The following is a 24,715-nucleotide window of genomic DNA, read 5'->3' as shown; positions in this document are numbered from 1 at the left end:
CTTCTGCACCTGTTAACTGTAATGACAACAGAAGGAGCCAAATCTGGGAAGACAGAAATAAAACACTCAGTTTGTGTCGATCCTCCCGAATTCAAGAATTAAAAACATTGGCCTCAAGACAGAAGGGCGGTTCACGGAACCGATTCTTGAGTTTTAATTGCAATACGCCAGGCTGATTCCCTCAGTTCAGGCATCGTTTCAGAATTGATGAAGACCTTGGCAGTTCTCCCGGTTCCCTGGCCATAGTATGGAAAGATTTCTAGGATATCAAGTACGGTTAGTGGATTGCTAACAGATTCAAGTATTTCTCAGAGAGGCTTTTGGTTTTGCTTTGTCCATTTAAATTCATGTTTGCTGATTTTGCTGTGGCTTTTGACTTGCATTTTTCCTTTATTTTGTAACCATTTTTCTTCAATAAAAAAGGATTGTTTTTCACAGCCAAGTGTGGTGGATAGTTATCTTAGGCCTCGTTCTCTGCTCTGGATTGCAACAGTGGAATTGAAATAAGTTGCCCTCTCTTGTCTTGTAACAAATATTTGCTCCATTCTTGGACAGGCGATCTCCAAGTTACAAACATCGGACTTACAAATGACTCATAGTTAAGTTTTTTGGTGTTTTTTTTTGTCGTGTCAGGAGTGACTTGAGAAACTGCAAATCTCTTCTGGAGTGAGAGAATTGGCCGTCTGCAAGGATGTTGCCCAGGGGATGCCTGGATGATTTTGATGTTTTTATCATCCTTGTGGGAGGCTTCTCTCATGTCCCCGCATGAGGAGCTGGAGCTGATAGAGGGAGCTCATCCGCCTCTCCCAGGATTCGAACCTGTGACCTGTTGGTCTTCAGCCCTGCCGGCACAAGGGTTTAACCCACTGCGCCACCGGGGACTCCCCGGTGAATGTCAGAACAGGGGTGAGACAAAATGAATTGAGAAATCTTTCCCTAGGAAGAAAATCCACTCATGTTATCATGGGGAAAATTTGGCTATCGTTACACTTCAAAAATGTACCTGTTCCAACCTACAAACAAATTCAACTTAAGAACAAACCTACAGAACCTATCTTGTTTGTAACTTGGGAACCAGGCCTGTAGCGAGGGGGTGGTTTTAGGAGTTCAAACCCCCCCCCCCCAAATGTTTCAGATTTTTTTAAAAAAAAAACCTGGTTTACTCATTAATTTTGACTGGTTAACCAAATCCCCATGCTAAGTCTATGAGATGCAAAAAATTAAGAGTCCCCCCAGAACTGTAAGCACTATCTCAAGCAAATATTGACAATTTATTCACACTGTCATTACTTGCAGCAATAGCCGATGTAGTGAAGCAACCAAGTTGGGAGTATGTGTGTGTTGAATGCTCTCATTAAGGAAGCCAGACTTGGTGGAGGTGGTTGACAGGGGTGGAGCTGCAGGCTATTGAAGGTTGCTCTGCCCCCTGCTCTTCTCTTTGCTTCAGCGTGAGCTAGGAGGCAGGTTTCAACCCCCCCCCCCCCCGAAATTTTCAACCCTCCCCGAAATTTTCAAACCCTCAGCCCCGAAATTTTCAACCCCCCTGCCGAAATTGTCAACCCTCCCCGAAATTTTTTTCTGGCTACGGCCCTGTTGGGAACTGCCTGCATTAAGAAAGAATTTCACCTTATGGTCGCTGGCTGCCTGTCTTTTCTGTCTGTTGTTGAAACGTCCTTTTTGGCAATTGTCATTGTGGTACGTTGATGCTCCTATCCTAGAAGAAAAATGTACATGCATTTACCTTATCAATAAAAGATTATCTGTAGCCAGCATAACTTCAGCTTCTGTCTTGTCCATATAAAGCCCTCCCTGGTCAGACATTTTGGCACCATTTTAGAACTGTGAACATTGCCTGCTATGTTGAATGTCAGGCTGATCTTTGTTGCCTTTTGCTCCAGTGGAACCCTTATTGACCAGGCATTATTCTGGGATTCAAAAGCCTATTTCTAAACCAACCTTAAAATGATGTAATTGTGCAGTTATACAACTTAAATGAAACTAAAGAAACCCAGCTTCAAAATGCACTAAGAAGGAATTTGCAAAACTATTTCTGTTGGTCTAAACCTCAGAAACTGTTCCTTCTAGCCCCACAATTCTCAGTAGAGAATCTTATTTCCCAGCATGGAATACATAAAGTTGTCCCATGTTTTGGAAGGAGAATTTTTTTCCAGTGGTACCTAAAATACATATTCCTCTTTTTTCTTGCCTCATGATTTTTTTTTGTTTTGGATTTTAGAACAAAGGACATAAATGATTTCAGTAGTCAAGAAAAATAACATAATCTATATGCCACTGGGGACATTCATATGGAGAGGAGATCTGTGAAGTAGACTGTGACAGGTGTTTCTAAGAATGTCTCATGTTATCCTGGTGATCACTTTCCACAAGAAGAGGGACCATAATTTTTGGTACCTGCTAGAACATGCATGGGCAAACTTCTTTGCCTTGGGGCTGCATTACAGGCCTGGCCAGGAGGGAAAGGGCAGGGCAGCAGTTATCCTCAGGTTGTTCTGGCATAAGGATGGGTTTGCTCACCCCATCCTTATGTTGAGAGAAAGGCAAGAGATGTGGCAACTGCCCCAATCCTCCTTCCCTGATCCTTGTGCTGTCCTCTTGGCATTATGCCAGGAGAACAACGAGGCACGTAGTGGCTGAGAGTGCTCCTGAGGGCTCTCAGCTGCTGCATGCCTTCCTCCCTCATCTTTTTGGCATAAGTATGTGGTGAGCCAAGAGGACAAGCAAAAGAAGGAAGGCCTGAGGTTAGCACCCACAGGGCCACATCCAGCCCCCTGGCCTTAGTTTGCCCATGTCTAAGCTAGAGCTACTAACTGTTTTCAAAGAGAGTTCCACATCAAATGGTTTACAGTAGTTGAGCTGAGACTTAAAATGACAAAAGCACATATGGTGGTTGTCACCAAATCACATTTATTTAGGAAAAGCTTTTGTCAGACAGAATGTATTTCTCTCCATTAGGGACTAGAATATTAACTTCAAATTGAGAATCATATGATTTCCATGGACTGTATCCAGAAACAAAGAGCAATACCTATCATCAGGTTGTAATGGTTTATTAATTTCTAGGACCAGTGATGACCAATGCTCAGTGTTTCAGTCTTCTATGGATTCACTTGGAATATGCTCAATTTCAATTACCCAATGATTGTTTTCAAAGCCTACCTTGAAACCAATGTCTAAAAATGCCAGTTTGAAACACTAGTTGGATCGGATTCTTGAACAAGTAGAAACATGGATCACCAGCATAATTATGGCATTACATTCCCATTTCCAAATACCTATGCTGCCTAAGGCATACGTTACAAATGGCTAACTTTGTGTAGGCCTGTTATGTTTTGGCTGAAATTTGCATAGGGAAGATTGATGAAATTCATGTAAGGGATACCAATAGGTTACACCTTGATCCCTTCATTCTTTTTGTTATAAGTATATTGTCATTATTTTGTATTATTTGTATTATTCTGAGGTGTTTGTATTTGTATTATTTGTATTATTCTGAGGTGTTTGTATTTGTTTTAGGGCATTGAATGTTTGTCTTTTTTGTGTGTAAACCATCCTGAGTTCCCTCTATAAATAAAATTGTTTATTATTTGAATCACAACAAGATGAGTCCACAGCAGACAAGATCACTCTGCTGGCTGTTGTATTGGATCACACATCAAACACTTCCCAAGTGTCTAGAACTGTGTGATGTATCGGCAAATAATGTGTGCAGATCCCAGTAAGGTGGCCTTCTGCAGCTGGCAGATGGTAACCTTGTCAGCGCTGATTGTGTTTAAGTGCAGGCCAAGGTCTTTAGGCACTGTACCCAGTGTGCCAATCACTACTGGGACCACCTTCACTGGCTTGTGCCAGAGTCTTTGTTTATTATTATTATTATTATTATTATTATTATTATTATTACTATTATTATTGACACAAAAGCACAGTATGTCACAGCAAACGTGATCTATATGCTGGATTTCGTATCACAAAATCACAAGTCGAACACTTCCCAAGTGTCTAGGACTGTGTGAAGTATTTTCGAATGATGCGCACAGATAATAATAATAATACTAATAAACAACTTTATTTATACCCCACCACCATCTCCCCAATGGGTACTTGGAGCGGCTTACATGAGGCCAAGCCTAAACAACAATTACAGTAAAGAAAAAATCCAAGTGAGGTGGCCTTTTGCAGTTGACAGATTGTGATTTTGTCAATGTTTATTGTTTCCAAATGCTGGCTGAGCTCTTTTGGCATGGCACCCAGTGCGCCAATGACCACTGAGACCACCTGTACTGGTTTATGCCAGAGCCTTTGCAGTTCAATTTTGAGGTCTTGATAGCAGCTGAGTTTTTTCTGTTGTTTTTCTTCAATGCGACTGTCACCTTGTATGGCGACATCAATAATCCAGACTTTTTTCTTTTCCATAACCAAGATGTCTGGTGTATTTTGTTCCAAAACTTTGTCAGTTTGGATGTGAAAGTCCCACAGTATTTTTGTATGTTCATTTTCCATGACCTTTGAGGGTTTATTATCCCTCCAATTCTTTACTGCTGGCAGGTGGTACTTGTGACATAAGTTCCAGTGAATCATCTGGGCCACAGAGTTGTGTCTTTGTCTGTAGTCTGTCTGTGCGATTTTCTTGCAACAGCTGAGGATATGATCCATGGTTTCATCAGCTTCCTTGCACAGTCTGCATTTTGGGTCATCAGCTGATTTTTCAATCCTGGCCTTAATTGCATTGGTTCTGATGGCTTGCTCCTGGGCTGCAAGAATCAGGCCTTCTGTCTCCTTCTTCAGGGTTCCTTTCATGAGCCATAACCAGGTCTTCTCCTTGTCAACTTTGCCTTCAATCTTCTCAAGGAACTGCCCATGTAAGGCTTTGTTGTGCCAGCTGTCAGCTCTGGTTTGGAGTGCAGTTTTCTTGTAATAATAATAATAATTGTTATTATTATTGTTGCTGTTGTTATAGAATCATGGAGTAATAAAATTAAAAAATCATAAAGTGCTAGAGATTGTAAGGGCCGTGCAGTCCAACCCCATTTTGCCACACAGGAACACACAAACTAGCCATCCAGCTTAAGTTTATACATCCTTGGAGAAGGAGACTCTGTCACACTCCAATGCAACATATTTCACTACCAAAAAACTCTTACTGTTAGAAAGGTTTTTAATGCTTAGGTGGAATCTCCTTTCCTATAGTTTGCATGATGAGTTTTTTATATAACACATACTCACCCTCCACAGTTGGTGTATGATCTGTAATCACCCTGTGCAATCCGATCATCCACTGAACAAGGATTGTTTGGATCATTTCCATATTGGTTGCAATTATTCTGGAAGTGGAAAAGAAACATGGGTTTAACTTTTTTCACTATCTGCAAGTGGAGACTTTCCCTTTGATGCTATGACATCCCATGGATCCCAATCAGCATCATATGTATGGCCATGGGCTGTATTTATTGCTTCTCTGGAAACAAAATACTCTAAACCTTTCCTAGCATAATGTGATACACCTTCACGTTTATCCAGTAAATAATGTATGTTGAATATAACAACAAATTAATATAGGAGAACAAGACTATCTTTATATCAGGATTCTTTGGCATCCCCCAACCCTTAAAGCAGGCATTAGGTCCTTGATCCCTAAATTCCATAATTAATTCAGTCAGCAGTTTCCCCTTGATGTTGGAAATGTCATGTTCTCACAGCTTAGAATGTGTCCATTTAGCTACCTGTTCTCAGGGCAATGACATGCATAAAAAGATAATCACGTGATTTATCTACTAATGAGAGCTCCTATGCAGTTTTTTTACAAGTTGCTCACTTATGACAAAGTCATTTGCATAATAAAAAGAGAGCTTAATTGCATTGCTGGTTTAATAAATATTATTCTATGACAAGGGATCTCTAATATTACTTTTCTGGTGGGATATGAGGGACAATGAAGGAATACATGCCATGGTTTTGTTTTTGTTTTTTTTTCTCCCCATATACAATGCTCTCTTCTCCTTCTACAAATTCTGAGACAGTACCAGCATTCCTGACAATGGGCATGTAAGTAGTCTCTAATTTTGTTGGATTTCAGTCTGTTTGTTGTTCCCTACCTTGATTCATAGGGAGAAGTGGATAAAATTGTTATTGTTATTATGACCACCATTTTAGTAGAAGAACTAATTCCTGACAAAATGGACAGGTAGCAACTCTTTGGACCTTCGGTCCTACCTCATTTGAATTTGCTCGACTCAGAGTCCCTTGAGTCACTCTTTCTCCATTTGCATTGCTTGTTCCTCCTCTGCCACCTCCTTCTCCTCCATCAAACCTGCCTTCTCTCATTTCTTTTTTACTGGAAAGTATGAGATATAGAAAAAAAAAGCATAAGGGACTGGAATTTGAAACATGTGCTCTTTTGTTTTGGTACTTATTAGAACTTGAATGCTCAGTGGTAGAATGAAAAATGGGGTGGGCAACCACAAATCAATGAAAAAACAAAAATGGAAAGAAAAGAGACAAAATAATGTCCATGTTCTGGTTAGGAAGTGAGCATCCGTCTCATTAATCTAATATGACATGAATGAACAGACTATTTTTTTTTTAGGACTGTGAAGTTGTTGAGTTGTTTAATGTAGCTGTCAATGGAATAAATGGGAAAGAGCAAATGGTGATGTCAGGTGAAAGTCCTCCGGGTGATTGTACAACATGCTTCCACTAGAAGTTACCATAGATTTTCCCTGGAAGATCTAACAAATTCCTAGAGAAGATACATCTCTAGAAATGTTCTAGGTCCTCCAGATTGACTGAATGTTAACTTCTGGTGGAAGTTTTCATTTCTGTGGCATTCACTATAATCCACATTTTTCTGTTTCAAAGGTAAGTTTTGGAACACATCATCCCCTTGTGCTATAGAGTTGGCACTAAGTTTTGACATTCTCATGCTTTATTGTCTGTAACATTTTTTGTTATAATCTGTAATAGTGTTTTGTTGCATGCTGTATATTTTGCATGTTTTCATATATTTCAATGTATATATAAAAGTCCTTGGTTAATACAGTGAACTCAAGTGTGTGCATATTGGGCTGTGAAAGTGAGTATATATTTTCACTCCTCCCAAGAACATGGTTTCACTATCCATTGGTCTGAAGACTCACAATTTCCTTGCGCACATGATGCACTTGTTGCTGTGTGTATTTCCCGAAGCATCTCTTACAGGGTCATTCTCACGGGTGCAGCTGAGCTCTCCATCAGGCCCCATCTGCGACCTGTATTCATAGCAGTCATCACCACCTCTCTAGGCAGAAGAGAAACAGAGTTTGTTAAGGTGTTCGATACAGACACCTACACCTTGTGCCAAAATGTGATGGAGTCAGCAGTGCCACCACTTATCACCACGTCATCTTCACCAGACACACTATTCAAGGGAAACTTGGGTGCCTCTATCTTAGAAACATGTGCTGGGTGTTTCCTGTGGCCAATCTAATTATCATTCTTTGGCAGGGAAATTCAAGCCTACAATTGAACCAAGTGATGAAACAGTTATCTCCCCCATGTTTCCTAACAAGAATTAAAATACTGTCAACTCGCCTAGATCACATTGCATCAGACACACAAGCATTAGGCAGACACCCCTAAAACAATTCAGGGAAAACACATGTAAATATGGAATATATAAAGCATGTATCTATGTTATGATACAGACTGACAATTGTCAGATTTGCAATAAAAAGCAAGTAAGGGGGAAACAAAGGAACAAAGCGCAGACACCAAAATCATAAATAAGGATGTGCAAAATGATAGTTTCACTTCTTCTCACACTGTTTTTTTAAAAAATCAAGCCTACGCTATCCTGTATAAGAAGAAATGTTGCCATAATTGGTTAACCTTTCAAAGGCAAACTGAATCCAATATCTCTTCTATTTGCACTGACCACATACAAAATGTATATTTATTTGCACTATGGAGGTGAGCATGATATATTTGCACAGACTATACCTTCAGCAAGCATCTCAAGAAGAAAAAAGTAGAACAGAACCTGGCCACATTACACAGTTATCATTGTAATATCCTATAGAATCATGGGATTGGCCATTTATGTTTATGTGCCTTCAAATCATCTTTCATATAATTTCAACCCCATAAACTTCATAGGCAAGAAACACTCCGTGGTAGTCTTGCTGGTCCATTCCCCTAGAATAGAGTCTACAGCACCTGGTTGATGGTCTCCCATCCAGGGCTGATTGTGCTTAGATTTTCTAAGTTCAGATAGGATCTGGAGCCTTTAGTGTTTTAGGCCCCATCTGTAGTGTGGGGAGGGGGGTATTTAAAATACTCAGTCAGATAACTGTTCTAGTACCTTCTCAAACTACAAACCTCATGATTCAATAGGATACATTTTATTATGATAGAAGACACAAGAATTCAAAACGGAAACTTAAAAAAATAACCACAACCTGGGTTTGGACACACAAATACATCAAGTTTGCTTTCTTACAGATTTGTGGGAGTTTTAAAAAGTAATTGATAGGAAAAGAATTGTGGACATCGGTCAATTTACATCAAACATATCAGAGAGTCTCTTTCAATCCTTGTATCAATTTATTGTCAAAGACTTTCATGACTGGAAACATTGGGTTGTTGTAGGTTTTTCGGGCTGTATGGCCATGTTCTAGAAGCATTCTCTCCTGACATTTTGCCTGTATCTGTGGCAAGCATCCTCAGAGGTTGTATCAATTTCTTAATAATGTCAATTCTTGTATCAATTTCTTAATATCGTGTATCAATTTCTTAATAATACACAACAGAACACTTCCGTTGGTAATGTTTCAATGCAGGTGGATGCAAGGTGAAGTTTGCTAATTTCATTCATTCTCATTCTGAAGTAGACTCACCTTACAGACTTTTTACAGTCTACCAAATGGTCTGAAGACTGTTTCATCTTTGTAATGAAGAAGACTTGACAGGCAGCTCTCAGGAAGATAATTTCTGTCTTGGAGGAAGGGGGTGGGTCTTGACGGAAGGACGGGAAGCATAATATGTAATAACTAAGTGTCATCCATTTTTAGTCTTAATGATGTTGAGGGGAATGCATTTTCTCATTAAAAATATGCACTGAGTTTGTTTACTTTTATTGTATTATAGCAGTGAGCTAAGTCTTATGGAATTCTTGTTTTGTTTAGTTTTGTTTTATTTTAGTGTATATGTTATATATATATGCTTTCAAGTTGCTGCTATGTACTCTCAAGTCATTGCTCACTCATGACAAATGATCACAAGATTTTTTTAGCACTGCCTTCTCTGAGGCTGAGAGAGTGAGACTTTTCCGAGGTCACTAAAGTGGGTTTCCATGGCTGAGCAGGATTTGATTCACCAAGAGTCCTAATCCAGTACTCACACTGACTTTCCAAGCAAACAATCAGGCAGATAGAAACATAGCATTAGCTACCTAGCTGGAGGTGAGGCATGAATGTGGTCCACAAGTTGGCCTAGTAAGGTCCTTCATAAAGACTAAGCCAGTGATTAAAATACTGGGTGCAGTAAACATTCAATGTTATATTAAAAGCAAATTCAGTTATATCACTTTACATAGGAGCGAAACAAGATATAGAGATGGGTGCCATCATTTTTATGGAGGGAGGACTGATGCACCCATCAAGTAATGTTTCTACAATCAAATTACACATTTAAACATATGAGGGACACAAGTAGAGCCAATATGATTCTGTGATTTGAGTGTAACTAGGCCACTGGAAGGTTGGAGTTCAAATTACCACTCAGCCAAGGAAACCTTGGGCAAGTTGTATTCTCTCACCATTTTGAACAAACCTTGCCAAGAACACCTCAGAGCCCCCATAAATGGGAAAGGACTGAAAGGCTTCAACAGGGTATTAGATGATCTCATCTATGTAAAACTCATAGAATCACAGACCATAGAATTGGAAGAGGCCACAATGGAAATCTAGTCTAGCCTCCTGCCATGCAGGGAAACACAATCAAAGCACCGACAGATGGCAATCCACATTTTGCTAGTAAACCTCCTTTGAATTTGGCCAGTCAGCCAATTTCCAATCCACTTAACAGTAACAGCACTGTCTAGCCCACATTTTATTAGCTTCTTTGTGAGAATGTCATGGCAAACCTTGTAAAAGGCATTACTGAAATTAGATATGTTATAACCACAGCATTCCTTTAATCTAGCAAGCTAATAATAGTTAGAATATCTTTGGGATGAGCCGCATCTTTTCCTTTTTGCTTGCCTTGAGCAAGAAAAGCAGGAACTTAATTGCAGAATACAATCTGGATAATGTGTGTTCTCACCTCATTGTTTCCATTTTGTGGTTGTCGCTTTCCAACACCATTCATCTTTCCTCCATTTTTGCTGCAAGCAAAGAGTTTGAGGAGTTTAGTCTTTTTTAAAATCTTATTTAGTGGCAGAGTGATCTGATAGGGTTTTAAAAAAGCAAACATAGTCTACTCACAACCTCTGCAGGCACATCATGCATTTATTGCTATGTTGTTTCCCAGAAGCATCCCGGACTGGATTGTTCTCTCTGGTACAGGAATACCCCATACGTGAGAAATAAGGCCAATATTCACTGCAGTCAACATCCTGTATAGTAGAAGAAGAAAGTTAACATTTCTTTTGCAGTCTCTTTGAAGTGTTAGCATATCAGGAGTCACCAAGAAAATGTTATGGTCTATCAGAAAGTCAGTGTTTTTAGGGCTTCTTCTCATTCAAAGGCAGAAGTAAGAGAATGGTGGATTCCTCAGAGATCTCCTTCACAGAATTCACTGGATCTGCAAACCCACATCAGCTACTTTATATTCTCAGTCTCTCAGATCCTCTGTCTCTCTCCAACTGTGGGTCCCATGCCTAACACAAATAGTGATGGGTGAGTTGTGAGGCTGGAGAGAGATGCAAGAATCTGTGAAATGGCAGGAGGTGTGGATTTGCACTGAGCATTAGCCTGGGATTCCCACCATTTCACACAGATGCCAACATCTTGCCCCAAACTTGCAAGTAAAGGATTATCAACCTGTTTTAAAAATAAGTTCAACGAGCTCTTTTCACTCTTACATCTTGTTCACCTCTACTTGTGTTGTAATTTAGATATGTGCACAAAAATTGTTCCTACTGTTTCTACAATTTCTTTTATGTCTTCCATTTATTCAGAAGCTCAAAATGGGAAGCACCATCCCCACACAAAAATCTGCTCAACATGAAAGCTTGCCTAAAATCTGCTTTTGATTGCATCTGAACTTGCCTCCTTGCCTTGGAAAGAGAATGTGTGTGTATTAGGGTGTGCAGGCAGGCATGCCTGGAGCTTGGCTGCAGGCACGCTCTGGGATGCACTGCAATTCTTCTCTTCCTCCTCCTTCCTCCCAGGATCCAGATGTGGGGATGGGCAACTAGGAGACCTGGGAAGAAGGAGACCAAGCCCACAATCAACTTGCCTCCTTGCCTTGAAAGAGAGTTCATGTGTGGTGGCGTATGCAGGCAGACAGGCCTGGAATTCGGCTGCAGGCATGATCTTGGCCTGCTTGCCTGCCCCATTCTTTTCCAAGGCAAGGAGGCAAGTTGATTGAGGACTCGGCCTCCTACTTCCCAGCAAAATTACTCTTTTTCTGGGGGGGGGGGCTTTGGGGTGGGTGTCATCTTGTACCTTTGGTCTCCAGGAGTCCAAAAGTGTGAGATGGCGGTGGGGACTGACCCCCAGGAAGTCCCAGGACTATCCAGTAGTCAGTCCCCACAAACCCAATACCTCATTAGATTCTGGCCTTTCAGGAAGGCCCGGGTCTAATGTGATATTTAATTAACTGGAATAACTGGTTATTATGAATGAATTCGCTTTTACCTACATTTTGAGGCCTCTCTGGAAGGGCCCTTAGACTCCATATAATGTAGAAGACCTATATAATGCAGTTTAATTGCATTGAACTGCTTTATATGCATCTACACTGATCGTATAATGCAGTTTCAAACTGGCAGTGTAGATCCAGCCTCAATCATTCTTTGAATTGATCAACTGAAATCAATGGAATAAATGCTAGTTACTCAAGTCTCATTTATTTCAGCTGGTGACTTGGCCAAATGCGTCAAGAGGAACAAGATGCTCCGATAAATGCCTCTTCCCTAAATTCTGGATTTACAGCTCAAGTGAGGGCTAAGAAAATAAAACAAGTAGCCATTCTGTTATCTGTTTGAGCAGGGCACCAAAAGGTCAGTAAGATGTCTGAGTGGGACTGAAAGAAAGGAATATCTAACTGACCAGGTGCCCTGAGAAGATACAAGCCTCCAGGAGTTGAGTTAAAAAAAAAAACAACTCTCTAATAACAATGGAGAGGAACATTAGAAGCAATATTCAATCACTTCAGAAAGAAAATTGAGGAGACAAAGGAGGAAACCCGTGTGGTTAAAAAAAACCCCTTCCCTTGCAGCTCAGAAGCCCAATATGCTGACTTTGGAAAGTAGAGAAAGGTTTGTATGCACATATGTATTGGGAATGTCTAAATGTAACAAGTTTTTGGGAAAAGATAATTAAAAAATGGAGGAATTATTCAAAATACCAGTCCAGGTAAACAAGGAATTTATGTTAATGGCAATAATAAGGAACAATTAGGAGAAAAATTGCCTCCAGAACATGGCCATATAGCCCGGAAAACCTACAACAACCCATGGATTCCGGCCATGAAAGCCTTCGACAATACAATAAGGAACAATAATAGGGAGCAAAATAAAAGAATGCAATGAGAAGGATCAATTTTGTAAAGAAGGTGAATAGATAATATAGAAATACTTAAATATCTAGAATGTATACATACAGCAGTTGTTAATTATCTACTGACAGATTGTGTTACTATGAATAAAAATATTTTAAAAAATTATTTCAGCTGCCGTGTTAATGAATCTATTTCTAACAACCTCATCAGATAGGCAAAATTGCCCATCCTATGACACTTCAACTTCACTTGAAGCTCTGAGCCTTCCAGCTTCCATCATGCAATGTCGATCGACTTCTGGTGGTGATCCATGCCTCAAGTGAAGTCGAAGTGTCACAGGAGGTGGCGGCACCTACACGGAACCTTTCTGTGTTGCATAAGAAACAACATGGGAAAGCTGGGAGGTGACACTTCCCCCTGTGGGATGAGGTGAGGTGAAAGGTGCATGATGTGGGGCGAGAGGTGATGGGTTCCCCATGCCCCCTGCCCGGGCCCACTGAAATTGCAATGATGCGAGGCAAGTTCCAGCCTCACTGTGATGAGGTCTATAGTCACTTATTGTCCTGTGGCCACATCAGGTTTGAAAAAGTTTTCTACTCCCTGTACTTAAAGTGGCATAGAGAAGGAGCAATTTGAAAGAGAAGAGAAGCTGGCTATATACTTAACCCTTCTTCTAAGCTGCTTTCATTCTGAAAATTCATTTTTCCCAGCCAAAGTCTACCATGGGTAGAAACATAGTTTTAAATTTTCATTAGTGTGATTGTTAGATGGCAAAGCAAGAAGCATAGTAATAACAAATTGATTCCAGCAGTTCTATCAAGCAACAAAGAAACAATTTAGGAAATACGAGCCCATTAATAAAAGGATTTGCTGTCTAGAAATATGCATAGGTGTGTAAGAAAGGGATTGGCCAAGATAAACAAGGTGCAATTAGGGCTTACTTATCCTTGGTTTCACACCTTGCCTTAGCTATAATTCCACTAAACATTAACTAAATGCCAACAATCTGTTTGGAATTTTATAAACAAGGAAGATAGACTGGCTCTGCCCTGGTGAGTTTACATCTCATACTATTATACTATACATGAGATATACACATCCCATTGCATTTAGTGGATCCTTGCTCCCTGGTACATGCACAAAGGATTCCAGCTCCAGTTGAAGAAAGGCAACAGGAAACAGATATACACTCTCAATTAGCTTTGACTTATAGGAAACCAAAATGTCAGGCAAAGACAGTTTTAGGTTTTAGTACCACAAGGCAGAGTAACGTGAGGCTAGTGTTGCACTTGTTTGCATTCCCACTGTACAGAATTAAATTAGCGGTGAGCAGAAGGTCATATTAGGGCTCAGTATACTTGGCTGGATCTTCCTGCTAAGTCATAAAGTTCAGTGGCTAAGAGAAGGCCAGTAATAAGAATTTTCTGTGAACTGAGTAGAGGCATGACCACCATCCTATATATGTTTCCTTTTTAGAAGGTTCGTGTTCTCTCCTTCTGCTATGGTCATGCACTCTTTTTAGATACAGTGTTTAATCTCATTGTTACTGCCCATAGTAACTGCTGCTTGCTGGTTATTAGATTTCAGGCTGCTCCAGAAATGTTTCTATGATTAAATCACATGACATAGTATTTCCACAGAGATGAAAATATTGATATCTAAATTAGCCACCTGGTTTTAAACAGTCTGAGCTCCAATCATTCTTAGAAGTCAAATTTCAAAATCAGAATTATAGAGTTGAAAGAGACTGCATAGACCATCTAGTCCAACCCCCAGTCATGGAGAAAAAGCACATTCAAATTACCCTTGACAGATGGACATATTTTATTTATTATTTATTTATTTACGACATTTTTATGCCGCCCTTCTCACTCTGAAGGGGACTCAGAGCGGCTTACAAGATATATATACATACAATATATTATATTATTAACATAGTACAATATTAGTATTATATATTACTATCTTTTACTATACCATTATATTGTAATATTATTAGTAATATTACATGTAATATAAAATATATAATTATAATATTGTATTATTATTAGTATTATATTATATTATATCATAATGTTATAAATATGTTTGTATACATTATATTATATTATATTATATTATATTATATTATATTTATAATAAAGCACAGGAGACAAGATGGAACTGTCTTCTGTCCCCCTCTCTCTTCACTCTGGCCCAGAGCAGCAGTTGGTGCCGGGGGTGGGGGTAGGGTTCCCAACTGATGACATAGACAGGAGACAAGATGGAATTGTCTTCTACCCCCCCCCCCTCTCTTTTAAACATACAGCCTCTGTTTAAAAGCCTCTAAAGAAGGTGCCTTCAATATACTCCAAGACAGAGAGTGCTACTCTGTTCACCCTATAGCCTTTGATTTATTCTGTCCCAAAGGGAGCCAATTTGTTCCATAGGGTGATATCTTTTAAAACATGAAAATGTGCAGTGACTGCAATATATTGAAGTTATCAAGATAAATCTCTCCTAATACTGGAGAGGGCCCCATGAATTGGTCAATAAAAGAAGGAGATGGATTAACAATCCAAACTGCCTTGGTCAATAGTAGAAGGATATGGATTAACAATCTGAAACCTTTATGACTCATCATGCAGAGTCTGTTGGACACAAGAGAAGTTTCCCATTCTGGATGTAGTCTATAGGAATAGTTTCAAAGCTAGTGTTCTTCTTGAAATGTCACATACTTATTTTGCTCCTTTTGAATAGGTGCTATTTGTGCCTTTTCTAAGTGGAACTGATCTTAACTAGCATGATCTTGATGAGATATAGATGGGATGCTACATGTTCTGCATGGGGCTGTCTTTGAAAACTGACTAGAAACTGTTATTGCCTCACTTTGCTATATCTATGCACAATGTTTCCAGGGTCCTGCCTTTCAGATACTATAACAACAAGACAAGGGGCCCATCTACACTGCCATACAATGCAGTTTGAAATGGAATTATATGGCAGTGTAGATGGGATCTAAATCAACTTAACTTGAACTTGGAGAAGTTACTTCAAGTTCCTCCAGATATCATGGCCATTGGCTGGGGGATTCTGGATATTACGTTTCCAGGGGGTAATTCTTTCAGGTTCCGAACTTTGCTGGTCCCCAAAGTGCCGGGGGGGGGGGGCACTTTGGGGACCAGTGAGGTTCGGAACCTGAAAGAGTTACCCACTGGAAGTAGAGCTTAGGATCTTTGAAACCCAAGTATGATTGCGGGAGTGGAAGGAACTGGTAATGAGAAGAACACAATATTAAACTGTTAGTGTTGTTCTTGTTTTTCTGAATTTTGTTGGTTGATATAGCCTGATAACCAAGTGTCTGATGAAGCCTGACTCACTTAAAGCAACTTCCTCATGGCCCACACATGTGCTATGGGTGGAGATGCCATCCCACATTTCAATGAAATATTCAAGGCTTCTATTTGTATTGTATTCATCATTTTATTAAAATGCACTGTACTATCCTGACCCCAACTCATTTGCACATTGCAAAACTGGCCTAAAATCCTAAATCACAAAAAGCGCTGAAGTCTTCTTTCTCTCTGGAAGAAAACAAAATATAAAACTCAAATTACCGAATTAAAAGCAAGGCGTAACAACATAACATCAACTTTAAGACTAAGTTTTAAAGATGTAGTAACAACTGTTATCTACCTATAAAGTCCCTCCCTACCTTTTCTGAAGAAAAATCGTTAGTCCTGTTTCTTCCACCATTATCAGAAAATCTTCTTTTTCTCCTATTAATAAAGAACAATAACCACAAAGAAATGCTATGAATGGGGAATATCAAGGGCATATCCTTGTAGCATAGAGTAGGGTACTTGAGGCTCTCTGAATATACGTGGATGGCCTCCATGGCCCATCAGCACCAACTAGCATGCTAAATATGACTGGAGTTGTAATCCAGTAATATCTGGTGTTTCCATTTACCAGTCATAGCATGAGTAGGTCTAAACCCCAAAGTTAGTCCTAATTAAAGTAGCCTTCGGGTTGAGAACAGCGGTATATAAGTAAAGTAAATAAATAAATAAATAAATAATAGCCACAATGCACTCATGGAACTCAGTAAATCAGCATCCATGTAAATTGCATGGATTCAATGGGATTACTTCAGCTGTAGCTAACAGTTGGCTTTATACTAAGGAAAGAAATTTCAGTAACAGTTCTGGGCACCTTTTCTTTGCACATAAATTTCTTCCCATGGAATACATGCTTTCTGGGGTTTTATGATTGAAAAAACATGAGATTAAAATACATTAAATAACCAAATAAACTCATGCCTGTTAGAGAACAGAGGAAATCAAGATTTTATGCTATTTCTTTTGCATCTTTACATTTAAGGCAGTGGTTCTCTGTGGGTGCCCAGGTGCTTTGGCTTACAACTCCCAGAAATCCCAGCCAGTTTACCAGTTGTTTGGATTTCTGGGAGTTGAAGGCCAAAACATCTAGGGACTTATAGGTTGAGAACCACTGATCTAAGGGTTCCTCATTACCCATTCTTCATACATGTATTTAAACAAGGTACTATTATTACCATACAATATTTTGAAATAAGTAGAAATGTTTGTGTTTCTATGGGACTAATGCTGATTCTCTCTGAGCTTTGAGATATGTGTGTGTATGTATATGTATGTATGTGTGTGTGTGTGTGTGTGTGTGTGTGTATATATATATATATAATTACCTTACAAATGCTAAATTCAGGAGAAGGAAAAAATCCCCGACTTTGAAAGGGTTTATTTGGTGGGAAGAGCTCATTACCCTAGTTAGTTTCTTTGATCTTAAATGAAGTATTGATGGATTCACCCTACCTCTGACATTAAAGCTGTCAGCCTCCACCGCAGATCATCTGTTTCTGGTTGCATCTACTCTGTAGAATTAATGCAGTTTGACACCACTTTAACTGCCACGCTCAACTGCTCAGTGATATGGAATTATGTCAGTTGTAGTTTTACAAAGTCTTTACGTTTTTCTGCCAAAGTGTGCTGGTACCTCATCAAACTACAATTTCCAGAATTTGTTTAGGTTTTGATGGATTGAAGGGTGGGGGAAGAGCTTGGAAACTGACCTCTCTGCTCTGAGGTTGTAGTCTTTGCCTCAACCCAGGAGTTTATGCCATGAAGATAAAACTAGGAATAAGTCTGGAGGAGGAGGAGACAAGGTGAAAACAACCAGTATAGCAGCTTTGGCTATTGCATTAGCATCTCTGAAGCAATTGCTTATTTCTAATACTCACAAGACTTCCCGACACATGACACACTTGTTAGTGTGTCTCTTGCCATCAGGACCAAAGACAGGATCAATGTCTCTGTTGCAGTATAAATTTCCATTTTCTAAAAATGGCTGGAATTCAATGCACATGCCTTCCTAAAGGGATTATAAAAAGGTGTGTTACTGTTTAGTGTTGCATATGGTTACTGTAATCCTTAAATTGCTTATGTTGGAATGAGCAATATGATTCTTTTTTCTGTTTTATGTTCTCTTCCCTTATCCCCAGGTTTCGATATTCATTATATCCGATAGAGAAATTCTTCTTTTGTAGCAAGATGTACGCAACAAAATGTTCCTTCTGAAACTTAAAGATCTATTTTAAAAGATTAACTTAAAAAAATATTCTGGGAAGTGTGCAACTGTTTGAGACCAAGTCTCCAGCCTACAGAATCCTGATATTTGTAATTTGGTAAGATACTTTCAGTTATAAATTGCACACCCCTGAATTACAGCATTAGATAATTCTATATGCCTCATGAAACACCATAGAATGGAATTATGACAAGTAAATGGGTATCAAATGATATGTGTATGCAATGTGGACATATATGGATACCATTAAACAAGAGATTTTTGCTGAATTATACCCATTAAAATTAATAGGAGCCAGAGATGGAGAACTTCCTAGTGGATTGTGTCAGTGGGTATAGGACAAGGATTTCATCACTTCCTCACTTGCCTTGCAGACAATTTTATTGTTCAAAAGGTAGAAGAGGCAACAAGGGGATCAGCTATTCTGGACCTGATCCTAACTAACACTGAGGATCTGGTCAATGGAGTGGAAGTGGTGGGATCCTTAGGTGGGTGTGACCATGTGCTCCTAGAATTTGTGATACAAAGGAAGGGTAAAACTAAGAGAAGTTAAACACGCATTTTAAATTTTAGGAGAGCTGACTTCAGGAAATTTATGGAAATGCTGAGTGTGATTCCATGGACAGGATTACTGAAAGAGAAGGGAGTTAATGGGAGTTTATTAAAAGTGTGATACTGAAGGCATGATTTCAAACAGTTCCAACAAAGAGAAAAAATAGGAGAAGTGTAAAACAATCAGAATGGATGTCCAAAGAACTTTTAACTGAGCTAAGATTTAAAAGAGTCAGGCACAAGAAATGGAAAAGGGGGGAAAATCACCAAAGTTGAATTCAAACAAATTTCCCTCCTCTCCCATTGTCCTTTCTCCTCTTTGCTATTCCTGAAGCACATATTTTGTGTTTAATATTTTACAGTTATATTTGCCTTTTTGTTATTCATTGCTAAAAATGCAAAATTGCTCTTAAAAAAACAAATAAAAACAAAATTGCTCTTAAAAATAAATAATTTATGGAGCAATGGAAGTGCAGGACACTGGAGTTACAGGGAATATGTGGAAATACAATCACCGAATCATGGATTGTCAAATAGATGCAATTGCTCAAATGAACATAGCTGTGATGTCAACTGTGTTTGTCTCAGTATGTATCCACTATCTATCTATGATATTGTGATTGCTCTCATGACCACTGGAATCACCACACATCGTGGTGAATTTGGCAACCCTCATTGGGGGCATGGGGAACCTGTAATCCCACATTGCATGGCTCCTAAGTCAGCTGATTCCATGGGAAGAAGCACTGATCATGTGGCTTCCCCCATTGCCTCCTATGTTGCTGCAATGCCGGCAGGCTGCATGGATTACCTAGGGCTTAACAGGTACATGCCGCCAGTTTAAGCCCTGTATGATAATGTTGAAAGTGGAGGATGGGATGCCAAGAGATAATATGGAATAGGATAAAAGGATAACTGTCCCATAGATTCTTGACCCTTTACCTATGGGGCTGCTTCAGGAAATAGTGGATGTAAGGGGAACATTCATGCCCATTTATAATATATAAGGCAATTTCTCTTAGGTTATAAACTTTTGGGAAACATTGAATTAGAACCCCAACAATGTGTTTTGTACACATGTACTATCAGTAGACATTCTTCATCGAATACCTTTGAATTCCCCCAATATGGACTATAATTGGTGCTGTCATTCTTCAGCAATATGGACTCTGCTATTTTATAACATGAAAAGAGAAGACATTTTTCTTTAAAAATTATGAGTTGGAATCAAACATAGAGATAATCAAAGTACATCCATTGAAATGAATTACACATTTGAAAATATGAACACTGTAATACTGATCATTTAAAAGTTGTATTATGTTCAAGGTTAAGACAAATGTTTGTCTATCTTTAACCAAACAGAATTTTCTTAATTATGACCCAAGTTCATGATATTCCTGTTCCAAAGAAAACTGAATAAGCAGTAATTGGTTTGAAACAATATTTAGGAGGTTCATTTGCTTACAGTTAGCATTAACAAACTGATTTAATAAGAATAACAGAAAAATCTGGACTAACCTGGTATTTAGCCTGACTGGTAACATCTGCAACAAAAATTAAACACAGATTATAATTTTTGCAAAGTCCTTGTGAAGATCCAGTTTTTTTTTGTTTGGAAAAACATTTATTTGATAATCTAAATGAGTGGATACTAAACCCAGAATTCCTTCAGCAATCTGTTGTTCTGCTTTGTTTTGAACAAGTAGTGACTCTCAGGACATAGCCATCCATACAAAATGCATCCATGAATTTCATTGAGGACCAGATGAGCATCACAACGTATAGCCACAACAGCTTCTCAAACAGATCTTTATTTTTGGGCTAGTGCAAAATCATTACCTCTATACCTAAGCATAGGACATGAGAGAAGCCTCCTCGCAGGATTGCAAGACATCCGGGTGTCCCCTGGGCAACGTCTTCGTAGAAGGCTGATTCTCTCACTCCAGAAGTGACCAGAAGTGATTTGCAGCATGCAACCAACAAGAAAACCAACCAATGGACCTTTTCAGGACCAACCATGACAATAATCTCAATCAACATTGAAGGCATGTCATCTGCCAAAGAACAACTGCTCTATGAACTGTACCTAAGCATACTATTGTTGTTGTGTGCTTTAAGTCATTTCTGACTTATGAGTGCACCTATCATAGGGTTTTCCCGGTAATATTTGTTCAGAGATGATTTGCCATTGCCTTCCTTTGAGGCTAAGGGCCCTTCCAGACAGGCCCTATATCCCAGGATCTGATCCTAGGTTTTCTGTTTTTAAATTGGATTATATGAGTCTGCATTACCAGATAATCTAGGATAAACAGATAACCTGGGATTGGATCCTAGGATATAAGGCCTGTCTGGAATGGTCCTAAGAGTGCTCAACTTGCTCAAGATCACCTAGTGGGTTTCCATGGCCAAGCAGAGATTTAAATTCTGCTCTCCCAGTTTCCTGGTCCCACGCTCAAACTACTTATACCATGTTGGATCCCAAGAATACTATTACATACTTAGAACTAAGTTTTCATGAAATCTGTTTGACTTTCTTCTAATCAGGCATCCTCAAACTGTGCCTCTCCAGGTGCTTGGGCCTTCAAATCCCAGAAGCCTAAGCCAGCTTGATCAATGATCAGAAATTCTGGGAGTTGGAGGCCCAAACAGCTAAAGGGCCATATTTTAAGGATGCTTGTTCTAAATTAACATGGCTAGGTATGAAATGCTTGGTACCAAAAGTGTTTTGGAATTCAGGGTTGGCTTTTTCATGGAATATTTAAATAGCCCAAATAATAATTTATTTTTGACATACAGCTTATAACATAGCCAAATGTCATTTTATATTCCTTATACCATACTTTTCTCTCCACAAAGGAGACAGAAAGCAGCTTGGACTAATTGTCTTCACACTGTGTTTACAAGCTGGAAATTTGATATTTTTATAGAAGCAGCATTTTATATACAATATTTTGAAGCTTGCACATGAAAAGCTTCATGAGCAAGCTTCAAAAGTTTACATACAGCGGACCTACGCAAAGGGGTCACTATCTCAGTCACACATGTGGACATTTTTGTATTTGCAGTATTTCAGAATTCAGGACAAAAAGCTGCACTTTGATTTAATATTCTGGGCTGTTCATCAGTTAAACTAATGTTACAATAGACTCACTAACTGATTCACAGGTAATAAAAGAAGAAAATTGAGGCAACTTGGCTTGAACATCTGCATCACACTTGCAGCATGTTTACATGGAGCCTTTAAGTTTGTGGTTGAGAAGTTCTTGACAAGTGCTAAGCAATGTAAAATGTGACATGAACATTTCCTCACCAAAGTGGTTCTCAACTATATTGACTTGGTTGCTCAATTTTGGCTGGGGCTTTTCATTTTATTATTTCATTGTATACTTGGGGAGAGTATGAGAAGCTATACTTTGAGGAAGGCTATGTTAAATATAACACAAACAAATGTAAAGATGAAATAATAGTGACTGAGCTCTCTATGTGTTGTCACTTTTTAAAAAAAGATCTCAAGTTTTCACCATCTTTTTCAACCATTTTTGGGATCAAATTTTTCTTACACATCTTTATGCTCTTGAAGCTCCTAGTCTTTTTTGTTAAATAGAGCACAGCTGGCCAATGCTAGATTAATCCATGACATCTTTCTTCTGAAATCATATTGTGATGAGCACAAGGTGTGATGGACACTTCCCACTCAACCTACATTTCAGAAGAACGTTGGAAACTACAGAAGAAGGTGCAACACTTGCACAAGAAAATATCAGAACAGGCAGTTCCTAGTTGTCAGAAATGAATATTAGAATCTAGTTTGCTGGCTCCCCCTGACACAAGTAGGAGTTAAAATCAGAATATGTTCTACACTGGAAACAAGGACAAGCGTCCAAACTTCTGATGCATGCATCAGTGCTGATGGTCAACCAACTGTAATATCTTCCTGCCAAAAGCCTTTACAGCAGTGTTTCTCAGACTCTGCTCCTCCAGAAGTTTTGGAGTTTAGCTCCCAGAAATCCCAGCCAGTTTACCAGGTGTTAGGATTTGTGGGAGCTGTAGTCCAAAATATCTGGAGGAGCAGAGTTTGAGAAACACTGCTTTAGAGAAATACAGACATGCACCATCTTGCTCTAGCGTAGTGGTTCTTAAGAACCACTGCTCTAGCTAATATATGCAAATAGATATAAGAAGACATAACCTTGTCATATACTTAGGTAGTCTTTCATAGAGGCACAATAACTGTAACACAAGACAATAACTTAATTTGTGTGCTAAGTCTGTATATTGAGAGATGAGGAACAGTTCCTCTACTGAATCTCTAAACTGGACCAAAGTCCAGATAATTGAATCTTTAAAAAATCTCATATTTCAAGTGTCAAGAGAATTCTTCTAAGGTTTAGAAGGAATTACCATCTCTCCACTTGACTAGTCCAATGTCACATTGCCACATCCTGCCATTTAACACCCACAGCTTCTCCCGTGCCTTAGACAAATTAGTCAGGTAATAACCACTTTCAAAGGAGCCATCCATGATAAGTAGTTGAAAGGTCCTTAGACTCAGCTAGTTTAGCTGCTCACAAATACAGATTCCTTAAATTTTCTGACAATGGATTTACTCCATCAACCAGCATTTTGTTATTTCTCTTACTTCAGCCTTAATTGAGAACCAGGGTGAAATACAAATACAGTTCAAACAAAATACAATTAATGAAAAACACCAACACATCTTGTCAAATCAAAGAAAACAAGCAAAAACAATAAATGAGACTCAACTAGCCAATTGAAAATAGATTGCTGATGGCAAAACTATTGTAGAATTGGTACTAGTTGCTCTATTTAAATATAAGTATTATCAGCTCTTTATGTCAAGCCACATTTTCATTTTGTCTTCTTATCAAAACCTTTCTCCACAAAAGCCATATACATATCAATAAAAATAATCCAAGGTTATTGAATCACTCTCTTCTTCAGTTCTATCTCATATGAATGTTGTTCAAAGAATTTGAGTTCTCTCAATGCATCAGTGCAAAAATGCACATTATTTTGGTAGATAAGCACGTTTTTATCCGAAGGTCCATTAGAACAGTTCTCCAGAACAAGCACCATTATCGAAAACAATTGCTTTCATCCAAATAAAGTAATTCTATATCCCAAATATATGTTTTTCCGCCACAAAACCATACCTATTATGAGTTTCACAAAAGAACTAGAATTACTTAATTAAACAGTCTAATAATTTCTGTTATTTGCTTTCTCTTGTTTTTATTTTTTGAAAACTACTTTTGTAATAAGTAGTATCTCCAAAAAGGAGAAGAAAAGAACTGGTGCTGACTCCAGTTCTTATGCAAAGATGCAAAGTTTAAGATATCCATCCACCACAGGGATCTGTTTCTGTTATCTCTAGCATAACTTACCTTCAACGTAGATGGAGAGTACAAGGACCACAAAGACACCCGTTATCTTCATGGCAAGAATAATGGAGGGTAAGCGTCCTTTGTTTCTATTATTTCATTGCTCACAAGAAGCCCTACAGAAAGAGCTCTGAATGTATAAGCAGATACAGGAAACTAGTTTCTCCGCCTACCTTGTGACAGAGCTCTCTGAAGAGCCATCATTAGCCATGAAAACCAGTCCGATGAGGGCTGATTGGAATTCCACCAACATAACTTCTACCAGGATGGGACAGGCTGAGAGCCACACCTGGAATTTGTCAAAGTGAAGCATTTGCCGACAGGCCACTACATCTCACAACACAAGCAGAGCATCCTGGATGTAGAGACACATTAAGATCACTGATTTTTTTTTGTAGGATCCAAGAGACACATTCAGATCACTGACTTTTTTTTTT

General features: G+C 38.9%; 1 protein-coding gene across 1 annotated transcript in view; it reads right to left on the bottom strand.

Moving 5' to 3' along the window:
- The window catches only part of SPINK5 (serine peptidase inhibitor Kazal type 5), a 35,514-nt gene extending 11,069 nt beyond the window's left edge, over positions 1-24,445 (bottom strand). Inside the window, exons 1-10 of the mRNA XM_060765570.2 lie at positions 24,282-24,445; positions 20,395-20,420; positions 17,975-18,105; positions 16,412-16,475; positions 10,476-10,606; positions 10,315-10,375; positions 7,152-7,291; positions 6,229-6,349; positions 5,242-5,339; positions 1,627-1,714 (exon numbers count right to left, since the gene is read on the bottom strand). Coding sequence (XP_060621553.2) covers positions 1,627-1,714; positions 5,242-5,339; positions 6,229-6,349; positions 7,152-7,291; positions 10,315-10,375; positions 10,476-10,606; positions 16,412-16,475; positions 17,975-18,105; positions 20,395-20,420; positions 24,282-24,333 — 912 coding nt within the window. The 5' untranslated portion in view covers positions 24,334-24,445. The remainder of the gene's footprint in view (positions 1-1,626; positions 1,715-5,241; positions 5,340-6,228; positions 6,350-7,151; positions 7,292-10,314; positions 10,376-10,475; positions 10,607-16,411; positions 16,476-17,974; positions 18,106-20,394; positions 20,421-24,281) is intronic.
- Positions 24,446-24,715: the final 270 nt, after the last annotated feature.

The sequence above is a fragment of the Anolis sagrei genome, chromosome 2 (genome assembly GCF_037176765.1).
Source record: "Anolis sagrei isolate rAnoSag1 chromosome 2, rAnoSag1.mat, whole genome shotgun sequence".
NCBI lineage: Eukaryota > Metazoa > Chordata > Lepidosauria > Squamata > Dactyloidae > Anolis > Anolis sagrei.
Note: the sequence above shows the minus strand (reverse complement) of the source record. Positions and strands in the feature narration are given on the sequence as shown.